This window comes from Talpa occidentalis, unplaced genomic scaffold, assembly GCF_014898055.3.
Source record: "Talpa occidentalis isolate TD23 unplaced genomic scaffold, MPIMG_talOcc4v2.1 talOcc4.6, whole genome shotgun sequence".
NCBI classification, from domain to species: Eukaryota; Metazoa; Chordata; class Mammalia; order Eulipotyphla; family Talpidae; genus Talpa; species Talpa occidentalis.
This window is the reverse complement of record NW_023604972.1, coordinates 42,662,992-42,671,343: the sequence shown is the minus strand read 5'-3', so window position 1 is coordinate 42,671,343 and position 8,352 is coordinate 42,662,992. Positions and strand designations below refer to the sequence as shown.

General features: G+C 34.4%; 1 protein-coding gene across 1 annotated transcript; it reads right to left on the bottom strand.

Moving 5' to 3' along the window:
* Nucleotides 1-945: 945 nt before the first annotated feature.
* CXCL8 (C-X-C motif chemokine ligand 8) lies at nucleotides 946-3,344 on the bottom strand. The gene is made up of 4 exons (XM_037530316.2): nucleotides 3,229-3,344; nucleotides 2,179-2,314; nucleotides 1,509-1,592; nucleotides 946-1,128 (listed from the first exon to the last, which is right to left on the bottom strand). Exons 1-4 carry the CDS (start codon nucleotides 3,290-3,292, stop codon nucleotides 1,107-1,109), a joined length of 306 nt encoding a protein of 101 aa, XP_037386213.2. The 5' UTR covers nucleotides 3,293-3,344; the 3' UTR covers nucleotides 946-1,106.
* Nucleotides 3,345-8,352: the final 5,008 nt, after the last annotated feature.

Sequence of the window (8,352 nt, the reverse complement as noted above, 5' to 3'; positions counted from 1 at the left end):
GGAAGCATTAATGTTTTCTAAACCAAAATATGATGTTTACTGTAAACAGAGACATTCCCAATAAATTCTGACACTTCCAAAGAAAGACAAACATCTGATCATTTTAACAATAAATTTTATTTTAAATGTTTCCTAGTTACATTACATACTTAATACTTTTGTGCTATCAGAAACCATAGAAAAAATCTTTTTAGGAACACATAAAAGCATTTTAAAATCAAACAATTAAAATAAGCATTAAAAAAACAATAATTTAAATTCAATTATGCAAATATATTGTGTGTATCAGTTTTAACCAGCAAGAAACTGCTTTGTTAATATTGTCTGGTGAATTTTTATTATTTGCCAATTCAACTAAAATTTCAGATAAAAATCACATTCATACTAAAAATGAATTCATGTTTATCAAAAATAAAATTAACTGGATGTGCCAGTTAATATGTTTGTCCTAATTTTGCTAAATATGGCAACCCTGATCAAAATAGATCTCTCATAACATAATTTACTCTCCAAAATAGCTATAAATCCACTATCATTGAACTGTTCTATCAAGAATGCCCTCTTTCCTACTTCTTCAAATTCATGCATAAATATGACTGTATTTTTTGCTTAAATAAATATATAAATAATAAATAGTGAATAAGTTACACTTGAAAACAGTTTCCATGACCATGGATAAAGTTAAAGTGTCTCCACATTTCTCACATCAGTGTGAGACAGGATGGTAACTGATTCTTTTCTCTAGTTTAGGAATAAAGAAGAAACTGAGTTGAATAAAGATTCATGGATCATGATCAGCAGACCAGGGTTGCAAGATTTAACAACTACAAAAAATATAGGATTTCCATCTGAATTTGAAAGTATAGTAGAAAACTCATCATCTAAAAAAATAAATGTGTCCTAAATATTGCATAGGACAATGTCCATGGGACATTGAAAAAAAATTCTTTATTTTACTGAAATTCCCATGTGGGCATCCTGTATTATATCTGGCAACCCTAACCAGCCCCACATAGCGCACAGAAAGTTGAAGTAGATGTGTTTGAAATTTCATTGGCATTGTTAGTTGGGAATTCTTGGAAACCATGGCGAATGCATTTTTTTTTTCATGAACTTTGTTTCTCAGCTCTGAAAACAAAATAAAAATTTAAATAAATTAACAATGTTCTAATAAGGAGGATAGTATGGTTCTTGAAAATACATTTAACATAGAAATTAACAGTCTTAGATATTCATGTGTTAGAAATGCTTTGTATTTTCAGCTGTAAATAGGAACCATGCTAATAATCCAAAGCACGGCACACCCCAGCATACCCCGGCACACCCCAGATTTCCCTGGACAAAATGAAATTCATGATGTTCTCAGCTGTAGGTACAAACGATTGCTGATTTTTTTTCTTTTATTTTTAATCAAAGAGAAGATTTACAGCAATAGCAGGAAGTTTATAATCTGACTTTTAAGTTGTTTGTCTCAGGATAAATAATCAAAATTTTAAAAACTAACTCACCTCTTCAAAAATTGCTGTACAACGAACTGCACCCACTTTTCCTTGGGGTCCAGACAAACAGCTTTTCCATTAGTGAGCTTGACACTGAAATGAGATAAATACAATTAAAATCATTATTTATTGGTTTCAAGCATCCTTTTGCCATTCAAGTTATGGTTATTTTAGGACAGGTATTAAGTCTAAGTCCAGGGCTTCCCCAGTGGCGCAGCGGGTTAAGTGCAGCGCTGTGAATCTGTCCGCAGCTTCTGCAGCTGGGGAGGGGGGTGGGGGGTTTCGATTTCTGGCCTGCCAGGGAGATTCCCATATGGCGCAGCAGACCTCTCCTGCCTCACCCACTGCTCCCCTCAGGAGTGTATTTCAGTCAGTCTGCCTGTTCTGCTCCCCACTCTGTCTCTGGTGAATCCTCTCACCCTCTCATGCCTCTGGCCTGTACCCCAACTCTTGTATAAAAATAAATAAATCTTTAAAAATAAATAAATAAATCTAAGTCCAAAGCAAATTTTGGCAGTGAGCCATGGAAAGTACCACATTTAAAGGCCTTGCTCACAACTGTATTCCTATACCCTAGAACTTTTTTGGTTACTTTCACCTTTTTCAATCTAGATTTACTAAAGTAAAATCTCTTAAGTAATTTTAGATATTTCTACTAATCAGCCTTGAAAGTACTTACATGACTTCTGAATGTTCACAGTGTGGTCCACTCTCAATCACTCTCAGTTCTTTAATATACTTGGGAGGGAAAAATTTGGAGTGCATATTTATGCACTGGCATCGAAGTTCTGTACTAGTTCTTGGCTGAATTGCAGCTGTGAAAAAAATGGAAACCATTAAGGATTAATCTTATCAATAGGCACAGCTGTGCTAGCTACTCCCTTTTTAATTCTAATACAATAATTTGCTGTGTGTTTGGTAAACACAGCAGTTTTGGCAAACTCATTACTGAAGTTGAATGCTGGATCTTCACCTAACCCCTGGTTTCAAATTTTTTCTTTTTTAAAAAATAGTCATTCCGACTAATTTGAATGATTTTCTATATCAAGACTTGGGGGTTGGCTTTGTGCACTCTTGACATCCTCAAGGTACTTTTTCTTCTACCTGACAATGTCTAATCCTCTGTAATGCTACTTATAGTTGGCAAACTAAGATTCATCAACAGAGAAACTGCCTTGAGAAGGAATGAACAGAAATAAATGAATTGTAGAGAGATGACTTTTATCCTAGTAAAATCCTGAATACTTAAGAAAAAAGAAAAAGTTTAGAAAATATATACCATAAATATTCTAAACTACTTTATTTCATGGGAGGGAAACTGAGAAGGCCTGTAACCTGTCAGATATATTTAAATCAAACAGAAATTGATATCAATAGACTAGCACATGGAGTAAAATCACCTGACTTAACTTGCTCAATAGTAATAGATAACATGGGTATCTATACTCTTCATAAGATAAACTCTCAATTGTACAGTCATATTAAATCTATGCATGCCACAGAGTATGAATGATTGTAACAGAAAGTCTATATTAATCAAAAGCTATACTTTTCTAAGTATCTTCTAGAAATGGACTAAAAAAATTAAAACTCCACTTTAGCAAGAAAAGATAGCATTTTTTTTTTCTTGAATAAAAAGGCTGTTATCAAAACATTAAGGTTCATCTTGCTTTCTAAGGATCACATTCAGACACAGGAAACTCTATAAAGTCCAGAAGAATGAGCTTACCTTCACACAGAGCTGCAGCGAGCATGACAGCTGCCAGGAAAGCCACAGTCAGCTTGGCAGTCATGTTTGCAGGAGGCGCTGTCTTTCCCGTTTCTAAACTGGCTCTTGTCCGAGAGTCTGGGAACTCTGCTGTCCTAGAGTGCTTGTGTTGGATGAGACTCCTGTGGCTTTTTATATTATCGCAACAGTGAGGAACATGTGCACCCTCATTCACCCATTAGGTCAGAGGAAATTCCACAATATGTAACGACTTACTTGTCCTTTGAAAGCAGACCTGAGTCATCAGACTCCTGTTGTTTTTTGTCACATTATCAACTCGATGAAGCTATATTTGATCTTTAAAACAATGTGTATTTTTTAAACCTTGTTTATTTTAACTAACCCTTGAAGCTGAAGGAGGTGGCATGAGGAAAAGGGGAGAACACGATAGACTATGGTGGAGGACCCTGGGTGCTTTGATGGGAGAGCTAAGGTGACTGCACATGTAGGGAGAAAGCCTATACAGTCAAAATAGTAACACGGTTGTAAAACAATGGTAATACATCCATACATAAAACATTTTAAATCATGTTTATTTTAAATCATGTTTTTAAAATAATTTTTAAATATTCAAACTTCCCAGTGTAATATATTATTATCAACTGCATTCCTTTTCATTGATAAATAACTTTCTTTACTATCCGGCAGCTGTAAAGTCTTTATGATTATTTTGGGTAAAGTCTTTATGATTATTCTTTTATGGCACAATTTTTCTTTACATAAGTAATAGTGACATTATAGAGAAGTTAATGTAGTCAGCCGTTTTTATTGAGGATAATTTATGACAGGTTTTTTTATAAGCACATCTAATAGGGACACTCAAGTGACAAAACAAGGACATGGTTAAGCTTCAGGAAGTGGATCATGGGCTTCTTGGTTGGTGTTAGATGAGATGATAGCTAATGGAAAGATAAGCAATACCTGCTTATCTGGGCTCAAACTGGTTCAAACACCTAGTTTTCATGTTTTTTAGACTTTCTGTGTTCTAGTTTCTATATCTAATGAAATGGGTTTAATAACAAGTACCTATTTCATAAGGTTAGTATATGTAAGCTTTCGAGCTTACATTTTCAACTGGTTGATTCTCATTTATTCCAACAGTTATGGCTTATACTTCTCATTTTTGTCAGATCCTTGACTTCTAAACTGCAAAAATAATCAACAATTATCTGCTAAAATTCTCATTTGCCTTAAAGACATTCTTGATAAAAGATCAGTTTCTGGAATACCAAGATGGATCAAATTACAGCATGCAGTATAACAATATAATAAAAACATCAGTTCCAGTTATGGTTTGCTAAAATTAAGCCTCCAGATTAAAATTTATTGTGTTAAGATTTAAGTTGCCTTTTCAGATTGGGTTATGGAGAATCTTAAAATCTATAGAATTTCACAAGATTTGAGGAAATAGCTAGTTTAAATATTGTTATAGATTTAAATTAAGTTTTAGACAAAAGAATAATTGAATATTAGACCAAGAGTAATGTTGTTTTAGGACGTGAACATTTGTGGTTTGGGGAGATAATTTTGTTTAGCGATAACAGCTCACTTCTTAAATACTTGATAACAGGGAACAGTGTGTGTGTGTGTGTGTGTGTGTGTGTGTGTGTGTGTAATTAAACCCTTACAACATTTCCTACTTCATTCATAATTTGTAAATATTTACAATTTATAAAAATGTTAAGTTGGTACATTTTGCTAAATGCTGTATCTTTTAAGGAACATATTTTCCAAAGTTTTGACAAGTTGAAAAATCAAACAGCTAAATATATTGGCTTTGAACAGTGTCAAGTCAGAATACGTTAATTGTAAGAATACATAGCTGTTGGAAAAAGAACGCTTTCAATCCCTGTTAAGCAACCTATTTACCAAACAACCATGGGAAGTTTTTATAATCTCATTGAGTCTCAGTTTCCTCATCTGTAAATGAGAATAAGACCAGTTCCATAGGATCACAGTGAAAATTCAAAGAGGGAATGTGTGGAAAATTCCAAGAGTGGTACTGACACAAGGTAGCTACTCAATAAGTGTTCATTATCATCCCCTCTTACCTTTCATTTAAGTCACAACTTTTGCTGGAGAGGGAGAACCACATTTCTTCTTTAAAAAAGAAAGTTACATATATTTTTCAAAGATTGTATTGATACAACAAATCTCCAGCTGCTTTTTCCCCCTCTTTATTATAGAACTTTTAATTTTATGTCTAAAATTTTTTGTCTAATAATTTTTTTCAAATAATTTTTATGTCTAATAATTCAATTTACATAGCATTTTTAAAGTTCTATTGATGTACACAAAGAATTGTTTCTAATTCTATATCCCAATTGGTGGATATTCTGAGATAAGCTAAAAGGATGGGGATTGGAAAAAGAAGCCAGACATAAAAAAAAAAAAAAAGGGCATTTATTGTGGACTTGGGAAATCTAAGATCAGCCTGTCTTCAATGAAATGAAAAAAAAAATCAAATATAAAAGTTTACTTAACCTCATTTATTTTCTGTGTTAAATTTATTAAACAAAAGCTTTATACACATATTTCTTTTGTTAGATTTATACTAAAATCAGAGAGGCCCAATGTTTACAATTAGGTAACTTTAAAGTCACAACATTATAATTCTTTTTTTTTTTTTTTTTGTGAAGGCAATAGGAAATGAAATCACTGACAAAAAGGGAAGTTGCTATGTTAGAAATGACTGGGCTTATGTATGTGCTTAATTATGTATTAAGATGCAAATAAGCCCCACACACGCAATTGAGTCATGACAGAAGGGGGGGAAATGTTTTAAAAATGCTGATTCAAGGTAATACAATTTTATAAAGATATTTATTTTATTAAGTGTTTATTATTTTGGTTTTTTTCATAAATGTGATTTTTTAAAAGCTGATTTGAGATGGAACACAACAATTTGTAGACCGTAGCACAAGTTCTCATATTGTAATGTCCATATTTTTTCTTCTCATAGTACTAAAAACTTCGATCATTTTAACATTTTTGTTTCAAAATATGAACTTTGTTTTAACTCATTCTTTCCCCCATTTGACAGTAGGAGTTGTTGAAGTATTTTAAACACACTGGACCAAATAAAAACTCTGCTAAATTCAAATTATGTTAAAGTGAGAAGTACGCAATCCATTTGTGGGAGTGTTTTTTGAAACATATCTTATGACTTGCCTGGAAATTTTACGAGTCCCCATTTGCCGGGGTTTGCTGGTTTAGCTCTTCCCTATTTCCAGCCCACCATCTCCACTTACTAGAGTTATAGTTCATGTCTGCTTTATTTATTCTGTGCACCAGCTTTTAGTCCAGTGTCTCCAAATAAGAGGTGCTCCATAAACATTTATTGATATAAGGACAAAGTCCTCAGTTCTCAGAAACTTTTCCAGCAAGAAAAATCAACAAAAGGAAATGAAAGGTTTTTTTGTCTATCTTTTCCTCTCTCAGGAGTCTCTCTTTAGTAGGTCAACTTAAAGCTGGCAGATGGTTCATCTGGAGTGCAGAGTCCTTGGCCCTTGCTTTAGTATACATTTCCATGTTGAAATCCCTTGCCAAGTTCCAATCTCAATCCCCTTTTGCTGGGGTTTGTTCATTTAGCTGCTTCCCCTTTTCCAGTCCACCATCTCCACTTAATAGAGTGTGCTGATTTAGTCCACAATGGGAATGGCTGATGGTGCCACATGGAATTGGGCTGGGTTCAACTTAGAGACTGAATTGGTTTCAGCATTAGACCCGGTTCAATTTAGTCCACTAACCAATATACCATAATCTTTAATTTTATCCCAGATTCCATGTTGGACCCTGCTCACAATCCAGTCTGTGATTCCACATTAGTTTGGAATCTTTTCCCAGGTTCTATGATAAGAACTGTTAGTAGCATCTGCGGTTCTCCATTTATTTGGAGTCCGTTTGTAGTCACCATTCTTTGAGATCTTTTGATTAAATCTTGTTCCCACTCTCTATTTCACTGGCTACCACTGATATCCACAATTCCATTTTCTGGGGTATTGTTGGTCTATGTAAACATGCACATGAGGTAAAGGTGATTGCTAAGAGAGAATTCCAGAAGTAAAAGACTTTGCTATCATTTGGCTGCAAGGAAATCCAAAGACAGCTAAAATAAATGGGGTTCTTTATATCCAGAGTTAGGTGTGTTTCCTTATGTTTAAGAGCTATAGTTCTAAAAGAATGCTAAGATCTGACTGAAAATATCCTAAAATTACAATGAGCATTATGGGGAACGAGCCGTCCAATTAGACAAGAGTATTTAAGAACTGCTTAAAATAAGAGTTCCCGTAGTATTGAAGTTTTCCTGAAAAATTCTTTTTTAAAAAGATTTATTTTTAAAAGATTTATGCGTAGAAGAAGTGGGGTATAGGCCAGAAATGTTGGGGGTGAGAGGATTTACCAGAGACAGGTTGGGGAACAGAACAGATGGAATGACTAAAATGCACTGCTGAGGGGAGCAGCTGACAAGGTGGGAGAGGTCTGCTGCGCCATATGTTGGTTTGCTCTCTGGCCAGGGCTCGAACTAAGGCTACAGAAGGAGATAGCATGACAGGGCTGAGACTTAACCCCCTACGCCACCAGAGAGGCCCTTCAGCAAAATTCTTTTTTTTTTTTTTTTTTTTTTTTTTTTTCAGAAAAATTAAAGATATAATAGATACTTAAAATGAAGAACAACAGAACTGCCATTACTCCTACAAATCTGTCTTTTTTCCCTAGGTATTTGTGTTTTATACATTCCCTGTCTGAATTGTCTCTCCACATTACATGAAAGTTAAAAAAACAAAAAAACCAAAAACCACTAAGTTGGTAGCTTTACCCATACCTCCATATGTGGCCCTCCCAGGATCCATGGGACCATGAGGGATTTTTTTTTTTTATGGTGCTACCAGAAAGTCCCTTAAACAATCAAGGTGACACTGAGATTAAAATGAATAGAAAACCTTGCCAAATTCTGATAGGTATCACAGCTATCCTCTCTACTTGAAACTTCCCCTAGAGCTGGCAAATCAGATCCTGGAAAAACTGACAGAAGAAGAAGCTCCTTTTGCTGAATCAGTTTTCTTGCATCGCTGCCTCTGGTAT

Excerpts from the sequence above, each read along its gene's own strand:
- CXCL8 (XM_037530316.2), bottom strand. The coding sequence starts at position 3,292 with ATGACTGCCAAGCTGACTGTGGCTTTCCTGGCAGCTGTCATGCTCGCT. Across the intron at positions 2,315-3,228 it reads CGCTGCAGCTCTGTGTGAAG|CTGCAATTCAGCCAAGAACT; the intron begins GTAAGCTCATTC and ends TTTTTTTCACAG. Across the intron at positions 1,129-1,508 it reads GTACAGCAATTTTTGAAGAG|AGCTGAGAAACAAAGTTCAT; the intron begins GTGAGTTAGTTT and ends TTTTGTTTTCAG.